General features: G+C 37.5%; 1 protein-coding gene and 1 pseudogene across 1 annotated transcript; one reads left to right on the top strand and one right to left on the bottom strand.

Moving 5' to 3' along the window:
* Positions 1-466: 466 nt before the first annotated feature.
* On the top strand, positions 467-13,018 carry LOC114382465 (transcriptional corepressor SEUSS-like). Its single transcript, XM_028341911.1, has 10 exons — positions 467-912; positions 1,312-2,596; positions 2,690-2,809; positions 3,094-3,142; positions 3,311-3,525; positions 3,640-3,708; positions 4,452-4,549; positions 5,361-5,454; positions 5,829-5,898; positions 11,353-13,018. The coding sequence occupies exons 2-10, from the start codon at positions 1,532-1,534 to the stop codon at positions 12,357-12,359; spliced, it is 2,787 nt and encodes a 928-aa protein (XP_028197712.1). The 5' UTR covers positions 467-912; positions 1,312-1,531; the 3' UTR covers positions 12,360-13,018.
* Positions 13,016-19,940, bottom strand: LOC114381582 (annotated as a pseudogene).
* Positions 19,941-20,382: the final 442 nt, after the last annotated feature.

Here is a 20,382-nt window from a genome sequence, read left to right as displayed (position 1 = left end):
AGATGTGTTTGATTTTTTTTTTCCAAAATAAAATTCGAACATCCGAATTTATATATATTATTTTTTTACATCAATTACATGAATAATTAAATTAATTACATGAATAATTAAATTCTGAATGACACATTTCTCTTTACCACTTACCTTTACATTAAATTTTAATTTTATAAAATCATAAATAGTTAATTCACATTTTTTATTAATGTTAATATCACAATTTAAATTGTTTATTATAAATTCAAAATAATTTGCATATTTAAAATATTTATTATCAATTTATCTGTAATACATGATATAATTATATAAAATATTTCAAAATATCTATATTTTATCTATTATAAAGTTTTTATATAAAAATAAACCTTTATCGAATAAAAAACTAAAAAACTGTTTTTGTAAACAAAAGACCTTAAAAAGTGTTGCGTTAAAAACTGAATAAAAATAAAATTGTTTAATCATAGAGTATGATGATGGATGGTTAAGATGATGAGGAAGATGGACGGCAACGCATGGTTCATGTGCAAAACAGAGAAAGAAAAAGAGGAATGGAAGAAGAAGAATAAGATTTGACTCGAGTGTGCCAACAGAAAGAAGAAACAGATAACGAAAGAAAAGAAAAAAGAGATAGAGAAAAAAGAGAGAAGCAAAATTCAATCAGATCGAATACTATCTTGACGTCCGCAGCAACAGACCACTCTCCCTTTCTCTCTCTACTTTCTCTCTCTAAAAAAAGACCTCAACAGAACAGGGCGCCGAAGAAGAAGCAGAAGAAGAAACCCTAGAAAGGAGAAACAACTCAACTCAGCTCAGTTCAGCTCAACCCAGCAACTCTTCATATTCTTCCACACAATTCAAATTCTTTTTCCATTTTTTTTGTCTCTCTCCACTGTTTTTCTCTTCGGTTTCAACTCGGTAGGTCTCGCTGAGTCCAACTCACTCTCTTTTTTCCGAGTCATGGATCGTTGATTTGCTCCACCTAGGGCTCGATCGACCCTTTTTATTTCGCTACAGTTTTCACTTTCTTTTGTATGTTTTATTTTATTTTATTTTTTATTTTTTTTTAATTTTTTTTTGAACTCGACCGCGCATTTTAGTTTGATTAAATTCAATCTCTTTCATTTCTTGTTTATGTTTTACTTTTTTCAATTGAACTTAATGCTTTGGTTGGGCAAGAAGCTAATTTGGTAAATTTTTAAAAGGTTTTATTAATTAGTGTGATTTATTATATTACTATACATTTGTTTCTAATTGTTACGGTATTCTTTGGACTGTTTTTAATGATTTGGATCTGAAAATTGGTGTGTTGTTCAGAGACACATGCGGAAAGTGTTTGAAGAGTGCACATTTCGGTGTTTGGGTTTGTTTTGGAGGCACATCAAGGGCTTGGAGGAGTTTGGGTTGAAATGAAACGTTGTGTCGGTTGAGACTGAGAGGGTTTGTTTGTGGACATGTTTTGTGTACTAGGTTGTGGTTGTTAATATTTTTTGGGCTTAGGTTTGATTGTTTTCAAAGGGGCGGTGATAGTGAGAGAATGGTGCCTCCTGGGCCACCCACGCCGATTGGTGGTGCTCAGTCTGTGCCGCTGTCGCTTTTGAGATCAAATTCGGGAATGTTGGCGGGTCAAGGGGGGGGAGCTGTGCCTTCACAAACCTCGTTCCCTTCGCTGGTGGGACAGCGAAACCAGTTTAACAACATGAATATGCTAGGGAACATGTCTAATGTGACTTCCTTGCTGAATCAGTCTTTCCCGAATGGAATTCCAAATTCAGGGCTTGGTGGCCCTGGGAGCAGCCAGCGCAGTGGAGGGATTGATGCTGGGGCAGAGGCGGATCCGCTATCTGGTGTTGGCAATGGAATGAATTTTGGCAATCAGTTGCAATCAAATTTGATGAACCCTGGTTCATCTGGTCAAGGTCAGGGTCCACAATTTTCAAATGCTTCTGGTAGCCAGATGTTGCAAGATCAGCAGCATTCGCAGCAACTTCCTCAGAATTTCCAACAACATAGTCAGCCGTCAATGCAACAGTTCTCTGGTCCTCTGAACGCTCAACAGCAACAGCAGCAGCAGCAGCATTTTCAGTCCATTCGAGGTGGGATGGGTGGTGTTGGGCAGGTGAAGTTGGAGCCACAGGTAAACATCGATCAGTTTGGGCAGCAGCAGCAGTTGCCGTCGAGGAATCTTGCTCAGGTGAAGTTGGAACCGCAGCAACTTCAAACATTGAGAAATATGGCACCGGTGAAAATGGAGCCCCAGCATAATGATCAGCAATTTTTGCACCAGCAACAACAACAGCAGCAGCAGCAGCAACAACAACAACAACAGCAACAACTGCTCCACATGTCAAGGCAATCCTCTCAGGCTGCTGCTGCTCAGATGAATCATCTTTTGCAGCAGCAGAGACTTTTGCAATATCAACAACATCAGCAGCAGCAGCAGCAACTCTTGAAGGCAATGCCTCAACAACGGTCCCAGCTACCACAGCAGTTTCAACAGCAAAATATGCCTATGAGGTCTCCTGTGAAACCAGCATATGAACCCGGGATGTGTGCCAGGCGGTTGACACATTACATGTATCAGCAACAACATAGACCTGATGTAATAATTATTCTTGATATTGTATTTTCTCTAAAATCTAAGTATGTATATCTTCTGTCTTATGATAATGCATTTGCTCTTGATTTTATGCAGGATAACAATATCGAATTCTGGAGGAAATTTGTTTCTGAGTATTTTGCTCCAAATGCCAAAAAGAAGTGGTGTGTTTCCATGTATGGAAATGGCAGACAAACTACTGGAGTTTTCCCTCAGGTCTGCTGCAAGAGAAAACCTTATAAACTATTTCTGATGCCTGGATAACTTCATCTAAGTTAGTCTCTTGATTATTCAATAATGTCTGTAGTATTCTCCATTGTACCATTTTCCTTTATTAGCATCTTAATTTTGATGTTGCTATTGGCTTATTGCCATGTTATTATGTATCAAGCAACGATTGTCTTGAAAATTCTACAGGAATCAAGATGCAACCTTGTTAAGTTCATGAAGCTGAGCATTAGTTTAAGGTGCTAACATATTGACTTTTGAAATATTTTCAGGATGTATGGCACTGTGAAATATGTAATCGCAAACCTGGGCGTGGGTTTGGTAAGTTTTTTTTGTAACTTTTCAGTTTAACTCTGTCCAGTTTAGTTTTGGTCTGTTATTATCTTACTGTTAGTTTTATGAATTTTTTAACGAGTCAGATGTTTAAAAATATGATTATGCTGCACTATCCTCCTCCTGAAGTTTTTTTTTTTTTTTTTGTGTTTTCAGAAGCAACTGCTGAGGTTCTTCCCAGGCTTTTCAAAATAAAATATGAAAGTGGTACTTTGGAAGAGCTACTTTATGTTGACATGCCTCGGGAATATCATAATTCCTCTGGCCAGATTGTTCTAGATTATGCAAAAGCAATACAAGAAAGCGTTTTTGAGCAACTTCGTGTTGTTCGTGATGGTCAACTTCGAATAGTTTTCTCTCCAGACCTAAAGGTTGTGAATAGGAATAATTACCTTTAGCTTTTACTAAAAGTCAGTGCACCCTATTATTGATATTCTCTTTATATCCAAAAATAGTTGACATTTTGTTTGTTATTTCCTTTTCAGATATGCTCTTGGGAATTTTGTGCTCGGCGCCATGAAGAGCTCATCCCCAGAAGATTGTTAATACCTCAGGTTGGTGATTAAATAATTTATTTATGAGAGGCTTTATATCCTGATATTGTATCAATATATGCATACAAGATGCTTTATTATGATGGTTGGCTGAGAATTAGACAGACTTTATATGTTTGTGATACAAACTGAGTTCCACAGTAACAGAAATGAAAAAATATAGCAAGAATGGAAAAACAAGATGCTGTATGTATTATTCAAATTAAGGAAAATTCAGTAAAATAGGATCTCTACTGCCCAGAGCTTTGCTCCTTTAGGGAGCTACTGCTCACTACCCATGACTAACAAAATGATACACAAGGATACCCTAGCCTCACTCCCCTTCTCTCCAATATTCCACTATTTAGTAACTAATTCCCTCCTTTTTCTCACTCACTGCCAGCTTGCCATTCTTCTCGGTCTTCCTTCTATTCCTTCTGGTGTAAACCTTCCAAACTTTGAGCCCATGAGACAATTGTGGAGCCCACATATCCTTCTGACCCTGTAAACCATTTGAGGTTCTGTGTCATGTGACTATTGCAAGTTTTGATGTTGTTACTTGGTAATATGTTTTGCCAATCATCACAAAATGTATTCTTGGTTTTGCTGCTAGTTTTGTTGTTTGCCAGAAATGCTTTTAGTTTGTAGAGATTTTAATAGAGTAGTAGTTGATTATATATTTTGATTATTGATTCCAATGACAATGACAGGGTGTTGTGCATTATGATTATTGATTCTTATATGTACTCTATTGTTGTATGCAGGTTAGTCAACTTGGAGCAGTTGCTCAAAAATACCAGGCAATAACTCAAAATGCAACACCCAATTTATCCGTTCCAGAGTTACAGAATAATTGCAATATGTGAGTCTATTTTTCCTTTATTGTTTATGCTTATGTATGAGCTATACTCTTTTATTAATGATCTTATTGCCAAATTGTCATGCTGTACCTGCAAAATTGTTGCTGCTCTTAAAACTTGGACTTTATTTGTTTATTATGTAGTAACTTTCTGCTTCTGGATTTCCGAAATTGTTGGTAGATTTTATTACATTCTGAATGAGTTTTCATAGTGGTTTCTAATAAAATAATATTTTAATTTGTTTATGTTGTAATAAAAGAACTAATGTCTTGGCTTATTTTAAAGTCTACCTATCCTTGACTCATACATCTAATGGGAGATGGTTTTTATCTGTGCCCCCCTGCCATTGCATGTGTCCTTGAAAGAATTTAGGAATTGCAGCCATTTTTTATTTTATCTAAAATTATATATATATATAGTTTTTTTATTTTCAAAGTTTTTTTTCTCCTGGGTTTTATGTGACTTCTAAAATCAGGGGCTGTTGTTAGGAAATTGGCATGTGTCTTTCCGCATCTCATCATAGTTGAGCTTCAGGGATGTGTCTGATATGCCTACTTCCTATTCCCACTTATACAACATTTTCTTGATGTACTGTGGTCTAAAATCATGCGCTGTTGTTAGGAAATTGGAATGTGTCTTTCCGCATCTCATCATAGTTGAGCTTCAGGGATGTGTCTGATATGCCCACTTCCTATTTCCACTTATACAACTTTTTCTTGATGTACTGTGGTCTAAATTAATTATGTTCACTTGATTTAACAAGTTTCTGTTTTCCTTTTCCTAATTTTACGTGTTGCATTTCTGCTTTTCCAGGGTTGTTGCATCAGCCCGTCAGTTGGCAAAAGCTTTAGAAGTTCCATTGGTCAATGATTTAGGATATACAAAGAGATACGTGCGGTGCCTTCAGGTAATGGTCTACTTGTTGTGGCATGTCCTTTAATATATAATAAAGTTGAATCCCATTGTGATTTCAACTGCTGCAGTGGCTGCATATGAACAGACTGGCAAATGTAGTTTTTTTTTTCATGTGTCCTTTAATAATTTCATGGCGTTTTCTTAAAATTAGTTTTTTGGTAATTTTTGGGAAGTAATAACTTTTTGACGTGCTACCTAAAGAGAGTGATTTTTTGTTCTTAGATTTTCCATGGATAAGTAAATAAAAAAGTTATTGGAAAATTATGGAATTATGAACTCATTGAATGTCTTCTGATAAATTTTATTGAGTACTGAGTAGGGTCTGCTGAGTTAACTTCACAAACCTTTCTTTTTCTTATGTTGCAGATATCGGAAGTGGTAAATAGTATGAAAGACTTGATAGATTATAGCAGAGAAACAGGGACTGGACCCATGGGTAAGTTAATGACCTTTTTACTGTTTTATAACGTATTTGTGTATACGGATATGAATATGGTCTTGAAATTGTATCATGTTTTATCTAAAGCCCCAGCTATCTTATCCATATATATTGTTGCAATGCCATCGTTTCTAATTGAACAACGAGCTTTAAATAGAAGTGGGAAGCCTCAATGCCTTTACATTTATCAGTTTATGTTGGGTTAACTTATTTGTTTAGTCCCTATAATTTCTTACTAAATAAATTCAGCATAGTCCGAACTATTATAACTGAATATACAGATTTCTATAATTTCCAAACAATGCAAAATGATCCTCATTGTCAGATGTCATTATGTCCCTATGATAACTATGTTGACGTCCAAATTAAACATGCCGAGTATCAAATGGTGATATTAGTGGCAAACTGTTAGGATCTAATTGCAAGGTATGGGACTTGAGTCCCACATTGGAAGTATGGGATTCTAGTTAAGGTAAGGCTTTAGGCTCTCCAACTACAACAGCTAGCCTTTGTGGTGTGACTCTCCAAAGGTTTATTGAACACTGTGTGTCTCAGCTGCAAACAAGAGGTGGTGGTGACCCCAGCATTGCAGGTGTTTGCCCAAGACTAGTCAAAAAGGCTAGTGCACAGCCAACCTGTTTGAGCACCAGGGCTGCAAAGTGTGGTGGGTGGTTAGGATCCAGTTGCACAGTATGAGACTTGAATTCCGCATTGAAGGTATGAGATTCTAGTGTGGGGTTTATAAGGCTTTGGGCTCTCCAACTAGCTTTTGTGATGTGGCTGTTAGTGTTAGTTATCTCTTAGAATTTGTTTAGTAATTGTAAATGAGGGAGTTAGTTAGTTAGTTACACTAGTTAATTATCTGTTTTAGTTGGTTGAAGAAATAAGGGAAGGGAAGAGATCATTCATCTTGTCATTTGTGAGAGAATTCTAGCCTTTTGGCATTGGGGAGGTGCAAAAACCTTTGAAGTTCTGCAAATTAGGAAGAAATCCCTTGGAGCTGTGGGGTAGCTGTTCATGAAAATGATTCCTAGAATTTTATTGAAAGAAGGCCTATTGGTGGATGATCAATGCAGAGCAGTATTTTACTAAGGGGCCAAATCCAACAATGTGAGGCAAAGGAATGGACCTTAATGATGAAGGATTATAAAAAACAGAAGTGATCGAGTTCTTTCTCTAAATTCATGGATCAAGCCCAATTGATAAAGAGAAGAATGTTGAACTCTTAAAGGGGAAGTGATTTCCTAAGATAAGCAAAATGAGCCCAACAGAATGGAATAGAACAATGGGATCACCTCACAATTGCAGCAACACTGAGGCTGTGTTTTATGGGGGAAAAATACTGCAAGAAACAGTATAGGGAAGAATGGAAGCATGTATATAATGTGTTACATGTCAGTCCATGTGTGCCACTTATGATCATCATTTGCATTTTTGTTTTTAAATTTATGCTAGTGTGAACTGATACATTTCGTGTGTTAAAACTATAGGGATTAAGGTATATAGAGAGAGAGGAATAGGAATTAAGAGACTGAATACAGTGAGATTATTGATGTTGACTTTATTTGATATGATGTGTTATAGTATGACTAAAACATAAAGCACTAATCCTTATTTATACTAATAGTCAATATGGAAACAAATCATGAAATATTAGGAAATATAGAGAATAATCTTAAGAAAATCTAAGATACTCTTAAGTTATTCTAAAAATATAATCAAAGTCATTATTGGATATTTTTCATTTATTCTACCACTCCTCAGGCTAAAGCTTACCATGCTTTAAGCTTGTAACAAATATATCTTTTAAATATAATATGGGTCACACCAGACATGGATGAAATGATTATCATCCTAGAGATCTGGGTAGAATATTGCATTACGAAGAAAAGAGAATTCATCAGCTCATGGTTCATTGAGACAGGAGAAATCACCATTGGTGTTAAAGTATTGTGTATGCTAGTCATCTCATCTGTGCTATTGTACAGTTTGTTTAGCTAAAGTTAGTTACTGCTGTAAAGTTTTCAGTGCAAGCTAGCTCTAGCCTCTAGTATATAAACTGATTACTGATCTGTTCTATCAGATTGTAAAGTTTTCAGTGCAAGCTTACTATGATTTAAGCTTATAACAAATATACCTTTTAAATATAATATGGGTCACACCAAACATGGATGAAATGATTATCATCCTAGAGATCTGGGTAGAATATTACATTATAAAGAAAGAGAATTCATCAACTCATGGTTCATTGAGACAGGAGAAATCACCATTGGTGTTAAAGTATTGTCTATGCTAGTCATCTCATCTGTGCTATTGTATAGTTTGTTTAGCTAAAGTTAGTTACTGCTGTAAAGTTTTCATTGCAAGCTAGCTCTAGCCTCTAGTATATAAACTGATTACTGATCTGTTCTATCAGATTGTAATGAGAAGAATCATTATCAATAACAGAAAATAGATTCAGATTCTATTGCTGCAATCTCTCTTTTTCACTCTAGAATTCTTTTAATCGTTAAGATTCATTATAGGGAGGCTGATAGTATAAACGCTAGTCAATTAATCTCCATTTGAAGCACTGTGAAAAAAGTCAATGGAATGATTGGTGCTGCAGAAGAACCTTGTAACAAACATCAAATAGTTTGAATTGGAGATGAGGCGAGTGTCTAAAGTCATACATTTGGAAGGCCAGACTTGGTTTGAGACAAAAGTCAGGAAGAAAGGCATCTGGAACATAAACTGGCAGGTGGCCAGGCTGCACCTGGGACTGAGATTGGGGACAGATCATAGTTATCAACTCTGGATAGTGGTGCAGAATTGCCAACCCAAAAATCACTATAGTGGGATGACTGCTATTGTGAAATTTTAGATGCAAGTTAAATAATTCATAATTTCATACACATTCTTGGACAAACTCAAAATTAATAAATTACCTGGAATTTGAGACATTCATATGCTGCTGATAGAGAATAGAGATGAAATGATGAAAGACCTGTGTGAGAGTGAGAGCATTTACTGCAACAAAATAGAAGATCAGAACAATATGTAAGAGAGCAGGGAACAGTGAGAGGGAACTGAATAGAAACAACAGAGCAAGGCCAGAAACAACAGGAAGGTGCTGGAAAATGTCAGAAATTACCAGAGATGGTGCCAGAGAAATGTGGGTCATGTTTCAGAAACACAAGGGATCAAAGTTGGTGCTTGCGAACAGAGCAAGGCTAATCAGATTTATATGAGCAAGGCAGAACCCCAGAATAGAGACTAGGGAGAAGTGATGAGAAAAGGAGAGAAATGAACAAAACAGGTTAGTTTATTAGGTTGGGCAAGTTGAATTTGCCCTCCAACAAACCTACGAAGCAACACTGCTTTCAGGGGCAAAGAGGAGGGTCTTTGACGTTGAGGAAAAGAAGTGTCTTGGACATGTGAAAGTAATAGCACTGACAATGGATGCAATTTTGGTCATGGAAAGCACCGCTTCAGCTGCAACGGGCTGGTGGAACACGACAACCGGATAGTGCTGATATCACCTGCTATTAACGACTACAGGCTAGATTACATGTGGAACAAACAATGGTGGGTCCAACCACATCTGACTGAGATCATCTGGGTCAGACCGATCTAGATTTATTTAAAAAGAATGCTCTTGTTTTTAGGAAACCTGGCAGCAGAATATTGAAGGTCTCTGTAGATGGTACTGCTCTAATACCATATTGAAATTATTGAATTTTAGGTAGGGTTGAGCATAAAAACCGAACCCGACCAAAACCCGAAATAACCAAAGCAGAAGTAGTCAGGTGTTGGTCAGATTGGGTGTCAGATTAGAAAACTTAAAAAAATCAGATTTACAAGGTTTTAACAGACGGTTTCGGATTGATTTTTTTTTTTTCAATTGTATCCAAACCCGACCGAGTGTATATGATATAATTTGCTTGACAGCTACACAGCGTGTAGAACACGTCTCACCTCAGTCACCTACATTTATAGCCTACATACATTGGAACTCACAACATCCTGCCACTCATTAACAGCTTTTGTGTTCTTTGTTCTTATTATTATTATTATTTGCAAAAAGTGGCATGGGTTTCTCTCTCTTTCATATTCTTCTGATCTGAGTTTTTGTTCTCTTTTATCTTTATGGGAGCCACCTTGGGAGACTTCTTGCTTCACATGTTGAAGCCTTCGGATGCATGTCCCTTCCCTTCCTTTCTTCTATCACATGTGACCCTCCTTCTATCTCATACTTTCATGAATGTCTATTGCCTCGCAACAGTCACTGTCTTCTCCCTCTCCCAACTTAAATCTCCAGTGATGCACACTGCCATGGCATCACTGATGAAGCTTTGAAGGTTCATTCACGGCAAAGAAGCAACCTGTCCAAACTGTTTATACCCAATCGACAAACCTGTGACCCGCTGCATTCAAAACCCGCCAAAACTGAAGAAGCGAATGGTCGGGCTCAGTTCAGAATAAATGAAGATTGGTTTACATCTGGTAAGCATTTTTTGGTCCGAAACCGACCGAATCTGTCTGATGCTTGCCCCTAATTTTAGGTATAGAGGGAGATAAAGGAGATAAAAGAGACTGAATATTCTGGGATTGCTATTATTATTTACTTCATATGATGAAAAGCATAAAGCACTAACCCTTCTTTATTGCTAGATCAAATCCTAATTCCTAAATAAAGAAACAAATCATTTTATATTAGGAAATAAGAAAACTAATCTTAAAAGATAATCTAAGATACTCTAAATTATTCTAAAGATACAATCAAGATACTATTGTGTATTTTCCATATATCCTAACATCACATATGTTGCCGTAGTTCCTTTTTCTGATTCTGGGAAAATTTGCCTGTGTTTTTAATTGCTGAACTGTGCCTTGTGTTGATACAATTTCTCAAGTCTTTAGTGCTTCTCATGCTTGTTGGCAGATGTTAATAGCACTTAGTGAAACCATTCTTTACTGAGAGAATTGTTTGTTTGGTTCCAAGGGAAGAAGAGGTTTATTTTTTTTTTTTTCGTTTTGGAAAGGGGGGATAAAATAATTTTCTAGTATATTTTTATATAATAGAGAAATAAAACCATTAAGATCAAGTACTCAAACTAGGGATACTCTAGTCATAACTGTTTATTAACTTGAAGCATTTCCCCTCCCCTTCAGATTCCCCGAACATAGGAGAGGATACAAAAATGGCCTGGGAGGGATTTTGGCCTCCTTATTTTTTCTCCCCTCCTTTCCATTTTCCTCTAACCAAACACCGTAAAAAGTTGGAAAGAATAAGTATGCATCTCTTTTGTTGCTTGGAACTTGGGAAAATGTGTACAAACTCTTCCCATAAGGACAGCTTTGGTCTTCAAGATAATTGAGTTGGAAATTTACAGTTTTTAAATCAATAATTGCCAGCTGTTTGATTGTAATGATTGATAATAGATGTTTCTTTTTGTTTCATTTTCTCAGATAGCTTAGCTAAATTCCCTCGGAGAACAAGTGGTTCATCTGGACTTCATAGTCAGGGACAACAGTCTGAAGATCAATTACAGCAGCAGTCACAGCCACAACTGCCACCCCAGCATATGGTGCCTCATTCTTCAAACGGTGATCAAAACTCTGTGCAAACTGCTGCTATGCAAATTGCTTCTAGCAATGGTGTGACAAGTGTAAATAATTCCGTCAATGCAGCATCTGCATCAACCTCCACAAGCACCATTGTTGGACTTCTTCACCAGAATTCCATGAATTCTAGACAAAATTCCATGAATTCTAGACAAAATTCCATGAACAATGCAAGCAGCCCTTATGGAGGTAGTTCTGTTCAAATTGCATCCCCGGGTTCCTCTGGTAACATGCCACAAGCACAGCCAAATGCATCTCCTTTTCAATCACCAACACCATCCTCATCTAACATCCCACAAACATCTCACCCTGTCTTAACTTCAGCAAACCACATGGGTACAGCAAACTCACCAGCTAATATTTCCTTGCAACAACAACAACAAACATCTCTTCCTGCTGAAGCTGACCCTAGCGATGCCCAGAGCTCGGTCCAGAAAATCATTCATGAGATGATGATGTCCTCCCAGATGAATGGCCCTGGTGGAATGGCTGGTGCTGGTTCGCTTGGAAATGACATGAAGAATGTAAACGGGATTCTACCAGGGAGTAACAATACAGGGCTCAACAGTGGCAGTGTCAGTGGCCTGGTGGGTAATGTGGCTGTGAACAGTAATTCAGGTGTTGGGGTTGGTGGTTATGGCACAATTGGTCTTGGTCCAGCTGGTATGACTAATGGAATGAGACCTGTAATGGGACATAATTCAATCATGAATGGAAGGGGAGGAATGGCATCTCTTGCGCGTGATCAAGTTATGAATCATCAGCAGGATCTGTCAAGCCAACTACTTAGTGGGCTAGGAGGAGTAAATGGCTTCAGTAATCTTCAATTTGATTGGAAACCGTCTCCATGAGAGCCTTTGTAGTCTTATTGGATGTTGTGGTTCTTGGGCAGCTGCTTGTGCAGCATGAGAAATGCTAGAATTGCCTTTGGCCCCCTGGAGATGGCAGAACGCAATCGGGTAGTGTTAGGTCTTTGTACTAATCTGTTATTTTAGATATATAAAAAATGAAAATTTGTTGGCTGGTTGTTTGGCTGATGGGGCTGATTTTCCTTTTGAATTCAAATGTAACTTTTAATTTTTGTATTTTTTAAATGTCTTGATGGCATTCACAAACTTATCCTTTACACATGCAAGAAAGTTATTGCTTTGGACTGCAAACTTCAAGTGATTAGGACCATGTGCGTCGGCAGTTGACAAGTCTGGCACCCATGTTTGGCTTTTCAGTCCCCTGTAGAGTTTATGCCGTGAGCTAGAAAGGCCATGAAGACATTGGAATTTCAGTTTACTCCCAAACCTGGAGTAATGGTGCCAAATTAACTTGGCATGAGAATTTGGCGAAGTGAACTGTAATGTATGGCAGAAGGAACAGCAGAGAAGAGAAGAGGGAATTTATACAATGTAATCTTTAACAAATGTTGTAAAAGATGTGGATACAAAGTACTTTTTGAAGTGTTGAAAACCATTAAAAGCAAGATGGTCCATAATTTATGATCAAGCGTTCCTTGTTATAGCATTTTCTTCCTTTCCAGTTTATACATCAACATATTTCTCCACTGTTGCGGACAAAGTGGACTTGGGAACTGCACCAACTACGCTTTCTTTCTTTTCTCCATTTTTGAAGAACAAAACAGTTGATATGCTTCTGATTCCATACTCTGTAGCTATGTTGGGATAGTCATCGGTGTTAAGCTTGAAGCATGCAATTTTTCCTGAGTACTCTTTCGCCAACTCATCAATGACGGGCTATCATCCTGCATGGACCACACCATGGTGCCCAAAACTCTACCAGCACAGGGGTTTCACTTGCAATGACAAGGTTCTTCCAGCTTGAAGAGTGTTGCTAGGTGCACCCAGTATTATTGCTGGTGCACCCAACATTCTTGAAAAATAGCAAAATTGCCCTTACTTAGTTTTCCACCTACGGATCAGCTTAATCCGTAAGTTGATCTGTCAGTCTCTTCCGGATTGATCCGTAACTTCTGGATCAAGTTGATCTGGAAGTCTCTTACGGATCAAGTTGATCCGTAAGAGGAAAAATAATTATAATATAATTTTAAATACAACATATTTATTTATAATATAATTAAATCTATTTTTTATTTTATTAATTATAATATATTTATAAATATTGATTTATTATAAATAATTAATTTTTTAATATATATTTTTAGAATAAATTTGTTTAGAAGATGATATTAAAATACTTATTCAGTCCCATTATAATTATTGTTTAAGATTATTTTATACATATTAATAAAAATCAATAAATACATAAAAGATAATATTATAAAGAATTAATCATATCATTATTAATATTATAAAGAATATAAAAAAAATAATTAGTATTATATAAAAAAACTAAAATATTAACTACTTTATAATACATTTTTTTACATGATCATTAGTATAAGTGGAAAAATTATAATTATAAGAGAATTTAAAAATATTAGTACGTTATATTAGATAACGAATGATGTCCATTTTTTGGTTAATTATTTTTTTTACACCCTTTTCAACTTCTTTATTTCAATTATATTTAAAGTTATATTTTAAATTATTTTTTATTAGTTGGTAAACTAAGTTAATTAGACCATTTTAATAACACACGTGTATATAGACACAAATGGAATATATAATCAATGAAAATAAATAAAACTAACATTAGTAATGAAAATAAATAAAACCAACAATACTCATGAAATGAGTTCATGTACAATATCTGTATATACAAGAAATATCAATGTAAAATATGTACATAAACTAAGCCTGATCAGTGCACCGCCTGCATCTACACCTAATGTATACTAGATGGTCTTGTGTCACACTCCTGGCCAATCTGAGACATTCTTCGATCACCTCATGTGTCGATGAGCCAGGCGTGACCACCCCTAGATTCAGATGGCGCTCCAACCTCTCAGCAATGTCATCACAAACTTCCTGTTACATACAAAACAAACTAATTACACAAATTATTATGCAAATATTGAGGTAAATGACGTAAATTATTAGTATTACTTACCACTGCATGTCTGGGCTCCTCCACAGATGTCGACGATGCTCCTGGCTCTGGCACACGAGGGATATCTGTCTGCGGGGCCTGAGGGACGACTCAGGGCTGCGGGGCGTGACCATGAGGCAGAGGATCTACTGCATGACCTGGTGTCATGAAAGGATGGAAGATGCGGAAGAACCAGTCGATGTAGTCACTGGAACACGCCCCTGACACAACGCACACCTCACCTGCAGGTACGATATGATCCTCGTAGTGCATCCACCTGTCGTGTATATCATCATACAAGACCCATGAATCGACAGGAGGAGCAGGAATGGTCTGCGTGTAACCAAACTGGCGCACGACCCTCTCTGGTCGGTAATAAACAGCAACAGGCCCCCAGCGCAAGAGACCGGAGTAGCATGATCTGACGTGGAAGTCCCGGACCTCCCGATGCTCCCCATACGGGATCCAACAGACATCCGAAATCCGGAGTCAGTCCAGGCGCTCCCTGTACGACGGCGTGCGAATTCTCTTCACGGTCTTCTTTGTCGCAATCCACCTGCACGCACGCGGAGAAGCCTCGTCGTAGTCCTGGTCAGCGGTGGACTCCACAACCGAGGGAAAGTGCTCGTAAATCCAGCACTACAGATGTAACATTCAAATTATAAACATTAATAATGAAAGTGTAACAAAATTTAATGTTGAACATTGTTTAGCCTGAATGAATGAAAAACATATTTGTTACCTGCAGTAGTGTGATGTAACCGTCAAGCTGTCGACTGTGGCTCATGGATGCATCGTTCAGCTGGTCGTACATATGAACCAAAGTAGCCACTCCCCAAGCGTACCTCTCTGTCATACTAAGGTCACGAAGGACCTCCAAGTAGACAACATGGACATTGGTTGCACTCTTGTTAGCAAACAGAGTGCAACCCAGTAGGTGAAGAAGATATGCACGAGCCACAGCTGTCCAATGACCTGCCTGGCATCGTCGCTGATATATATCACGTACCCATTGTAGGCGTACGTACGGTTCGCGACACTGGACTGTCTCAGCCCTAGCAGACTCTGGAGACACCATCAACAAGTCCACCAGCATCTGAACCGCATCATCCACGTGCAAGGGCTCAAATGCGTGAAAGTCGCCTATAACGGGAAGATGGAGAAGAGAGGAGACGTCGTCCAATGTGTGGTGAGCTCACCCACCGGGAGATGGAAACTAGACGTCTCCCGGTGCCACCGCTCCACAAACGCAGACAAAAGTCCCCGATCGTCGGTGTCTACCGAACACGCGATCAGAGGACTTAGTCCTGTACCAGCAATAAGTCCCTCAATGGCAGGGACAGGCCTGCCTAAACTGTGGACCTTCCTCCCATGAGAGGATAACTTCAATTCAGGACGCTCCTGAATTGAAGTATAAAAGGAACGCAAAATTCGTTAAAATTATCATTTAAAGGAAAACTAATAGTATAATTTACAAGTAACTAAAAATAAATAGTATAAATACCTCTCCCGTCCATACGCTGCAAGCAACGTGATCCGCATACATTGTCAGCACAGATGGGTCGCTCGGACCACCCGGAAATCCCTGAGGCTGATCCTCAGCCTCCTCTGCGCCTGCGTCCGCAGGAATGTCCGCAGGAATTTCCTCCACAGCAGTTGGTGCCTCCATCGGGTCATCCTGAACATCTGGGTCAGGGATGACTGGCTCATCGATGTGATCCGCAGTCACAGCGACTCGCTGCCTCCGTGTGAATGCAGCAAGTCGTCGACGCTGTGGAGAATCATCAGAATCATCATGATCTCCTCTTCCCACACCTTTGCGAGTGACCTGACCTAAGGCACGACCTAATCCTCTGGTCCTAACCATGATCTGCAAATGAGTACCGCAAAATCCATCACTCATTTCATTTTCTCAAATTTCATGCGTCTAACGCATATAGGACATTGATTTGGGACAGCAAAGCACCATCACCCAATGGTTGTTCAAGCAATTGGTTGACTCAATTCAATTACTCTAAATGCCAACTTGTTGTTTTATCATATGTTTTAGTTATTAGAGAGAAACTTGCTCAGCTTTATGAATCTGAGAAACAATGGTCAACAAAATCTCAAATGCTTAGTGGTATTGACCTTGATTCAGGAATCTGAGAAACAGATCATTCCTGTTAACATCAGTATAGTATACCTTAACTCCATGCATGGTTTAGGTTGTGTTCGTCTATTGATACTAACATCAGTAGAGTATGGACAATTTAATTCAGGCCAGAGAAGGCACAAAATTCAATGGATCAAATAATTTAGGATTTTGTTGCGAGAATTAAGGGTAAAATTTTCCTTATGAGGATTAAATGGATTGTTTTATAAATGTCTCCATGCATGGTTTTATAAATGTCACAAGAAGCCAAAAAAAAAAAAGTAGCAGCAATTAGTTCTAAAATAACTTGAGACTATGATGATTAAATGGATTATTTATCTCTTCATTAAATTTTCCTTTTCGTCTATAAGATTAATTATATTTGTGTATCAAGACTTTGATTGGCAAATGTTGAGCCAATCAGGAAGAGAGAATTGACATGTAGAATGATTTATTCCATAGGTGTTGAATGAATTCACGCATGGGAAGTAAGAATGGTTCAGGTTATGAAGCTGAAATGGTATGCATATTCTCTCATATTGAGTCCCCTAACATATCACTTCATGACCATATAATTGAAGCTCTTGGCAAGCTCACTGTTGAACAAGGAATTCCTTATGTTACCAAAAAAGTCATGAGAAATTAAAACAAGTTTTCATTTGTTGCTAAGAATGTTTAGTGTAGCCCAAAGTCAATTCAAGGATCTCGAGGTTGTGATTAAATTTAAAGTCCCTTTTATTAATTGAGAATTTGTGTTTTGTTTCTCTACCTTTTATGTTTTCAGTTTTTGAAATTTAATTGATGATTATGATAGGGTTTTGGGAATTGAATTAGTATTAGCATTAGGTGATAGAATGGCTGCTTAATTGATGACCAAAATGCTTATTGCTCTAAAGTTTGATATAAAACCATTTGTATGGAATAGTTGGTTCATCATTTGTGATATTATATTATAGCCGACCATGTGGCTTAGAGTTCTAAATAACTTAAGGTTTTGGGATAGTTGGTTCATGATTCCAAATGCATTTCTTCACATATAGGCTCAGAGGTTCTAAGCAAACTACCATCATGTCAAATTCCCAGTTCTATCATGTCAAATTCCTATTTCCTAGTTTAATCCATTAATTGCAAGTATTTGCATCTATCTAAGGTATGAATTTAGGTACAAGAAGTTGCAGATTGTAATTCATTGTTGTTCTCCTCTAATTTGGATTTAGGTACAAGAAGCTGCACATTGTTATTCATTATTGTTCTCCTCTAATTTGGATTTAGGTACAAGAAGCTGCATGTAGAAGGCAGTCCGACAGAGGTAATACAATAGTCTTGTGTAAGCATGTGTGGGCAGTTGGTGTAGCTAGTGCTCTGTCTTTAGACATTCGGTATTTAGTGGAATAAGTAAAGAGAAGATGTGGATTGGTATGGGATGTAACAGATTCTTACATTGTTTAGTAGGTATCCAACATATTAGTATCAGATCATCTTTGATCATCTTCATACTGGAGCTTTTATTCCTCTTTATTCTCGAATGACCAAACCATCTAAGGCGAAATTCTATCATCTTTCATCAATAAGTGGTACTCTGACTTTTTGTCTTAACACATTCATTCCTAAGCTTTTATATTTTGTTATATTTCCACTAATTTCACCACAATATTATGATATTTATAAAGTTTTTATATTAAGTCTCTCACTCCCCTTTTTCTGCCATAACTTAAGCCTATACATAATTCTTTACCCCATGTGTGGTTCCTAAAGATTAGTATAATCATCACATATTAGGTATCTTTTGGAATTTTTTAAATGAAGAAGAGGATACTATTTCGATAATCAATATATAATCATAATTCATGATAATCAATCTAATCAATATAATCATAATTCATGCTAATCAATATATACTATTTCAATAATTCCCTGAAAGAGGATACATCTATATATAATCATAATTCATGCTAATCAATCTAATTCATCCTGAAAATAGGATACAATTTGTAAAATGAAGTTGTGGCTATTTACGGATCAGGTGATCCGTAAGCATTTTCTGGATCAACTTGATCCGTAAGAGGAAAATGCTTACGGATCACCTGATCCATAAACAACTCCAAGCTTCCCTACTTCGACATCAATGGCGGAAAATGATTGAAATGCTTACCTTGACGGCCGACGCTGACGATGCTCGACGGTGGACGCTGGTTCGTGGTTCGTGGTTCCTCTTGACGGCAACACGGCTTCCTTCACGGTGGTTCGTGGCCGAGGAAGAAGACGAAGATGGTAGCGCGAGGAAGAAGAATGGCTGCAAGGAGAATGCGAGGAAGAAGAATGGCTTTGTGGGGGGAAAGAAGAAGAATGCAAGGAAGCAGAGGCTGCAAGGATGAAGATGAACGCGAGGAAGAAGAAGAGTGCTGGGTGCGCGAGGAGGAGAGAGAGAGTAGCGGGAGAGAGAGAATCAGACGTTTTTTTTAAAAATTAACCCAGGGGCATAAATGACATTTCATATAAAGTGTTGGGTGCACCAGCAAAAATGTTGGGTGCACCTAGCAACACTCCAGCTTGAATCTGTCACTACTCGCACTGCAAAATAGGGCCAGCCACTTACTACTACCTAGATGCTTGCTTTATGGAAAAAAAAATCATAAATTCAACACAAGAAAGGTAAAGGATATTCAACTATTTGTCACTCAAGTCAAGGATATAGTATTAGGGTGCAAAATGTTATTGACATGAATTTTTTACAATGATATCCCCTTTATGTTTTTTTATAGAAAATAGTTCATGTACCATTTACACTGTCATCCAATATAATAAACTTACAAATATAATAAGTTTGTTAACGTTTTCATTATGCAACTTAGAAGTTAAGCCTGTCACAAATTAAAATGACCATTTATAAAAATTAAACTTATTTTTTATACTATACTATCTAATTTTATACCTTTGATGTGCCCTTTAAAGAGAATCAATGGAATCTGTAATGGGGACTTAAACCGGAAAAAGAAAAAGACCTACTTGAGTGAAAAATAAAGAAACAATAATTTGAGTGTTGGGTTACCTTCGTTTACTGCTTCACGAGCATTGCAGACAAAATGAGATTTTCTTTTGGCAGTACTACTAGCAGCAAAATAAAGAGATGAGTTTGATAAAGCTGTTATTGACAAAGATTTCTTAAATACTCTGTAAGTGGCGAAAACAAGATTTTCCCTTTGGCTGAATGGATGAAGACATTGGGGTGTAGCACCCGTTCCTACTGTAGTGACTCTAACATAGTTCTCCAAGGCCATGATGCTGCTTCACGGTTACAACACTACTTATAGTTGAAATGTGTAACACCCTGATATATATATCTACATATTATTAGTAATTATGTTTGATGTTTGATTATTTGTTGTGTTATTTTATCTGTAAGTATTTTTGAGGAGGTGAGTTTAATTATTAAAAGGGTGTTAGTAGTTAAAGCGTTAGCTTTTCAAAGAAGCCACGAGGAAGCTTCTTGAGGAAGCCTCTTAATGAAACTTCTCAAGGAAGCTACATGAGCTGCCTCGGTAAAAACGCTGCCCAGCCTTCGTTAAACGTTGGATCTTCTCGAAATTTGGTTTGCAACTTCACAAGACACTTGTCCATGATCTGACTGTTGAGATCTTTGAGACGATGTCTGGAGTGTGCGTGAAGCTTCCGTTTCAGAGAGCATTTCTCACTTGAGCGTTTCAGCCTTTGCTTTCGTGTAGCTTAGGAAAAACGCCATT

The sequence above is a fragment of the Glycine soja genome, chromosome 13 (genome assembly GCF_004193775.1).
Source record: "Glycine soja cultivar W05 chromosome 13, ASM419377v2, whole genome shotgun sequence".
NCBI lineage: Eukaryota > Viridiplantae > Streptophyta > Magnoliopsida > Fabales > Fabaceae > Glycine > Glycine soja.
The sequence above is the reverse complement of the archived record's forward strand: the minus strand, read 5'-3'. Positions and strand labels throughout refer to the sequence as shown.

What these genes read in the sequence shown, in the direction of transcription:
- LOC114382465 (XM_028341911.1), top strand. Translation starts at nt 1,532, where the DNA reads ATGGTGCCTCCTGGGCCACCCACGCCGATTGGTGGTGCTCAGTCTGTG. An exon ending in CAAACCTGGGCGTGGGTTTG is followed by an intron (nt 3,143 to 3,310) that starts GTAAGTTTTTTT and finishes TTGTGTTTTCAG; the next exon opens with AAGCAACTGCTGAGGTTCTT. An exon ending in GATACGTGCGGTGCCTTCAG is followed by an intron (nt 5,455 to 5,828) that starts GTAATGGTCTAC and finishes CTTATGTTGCAG; the next exon opens with ATATCGGAAGTGGTAAATAG.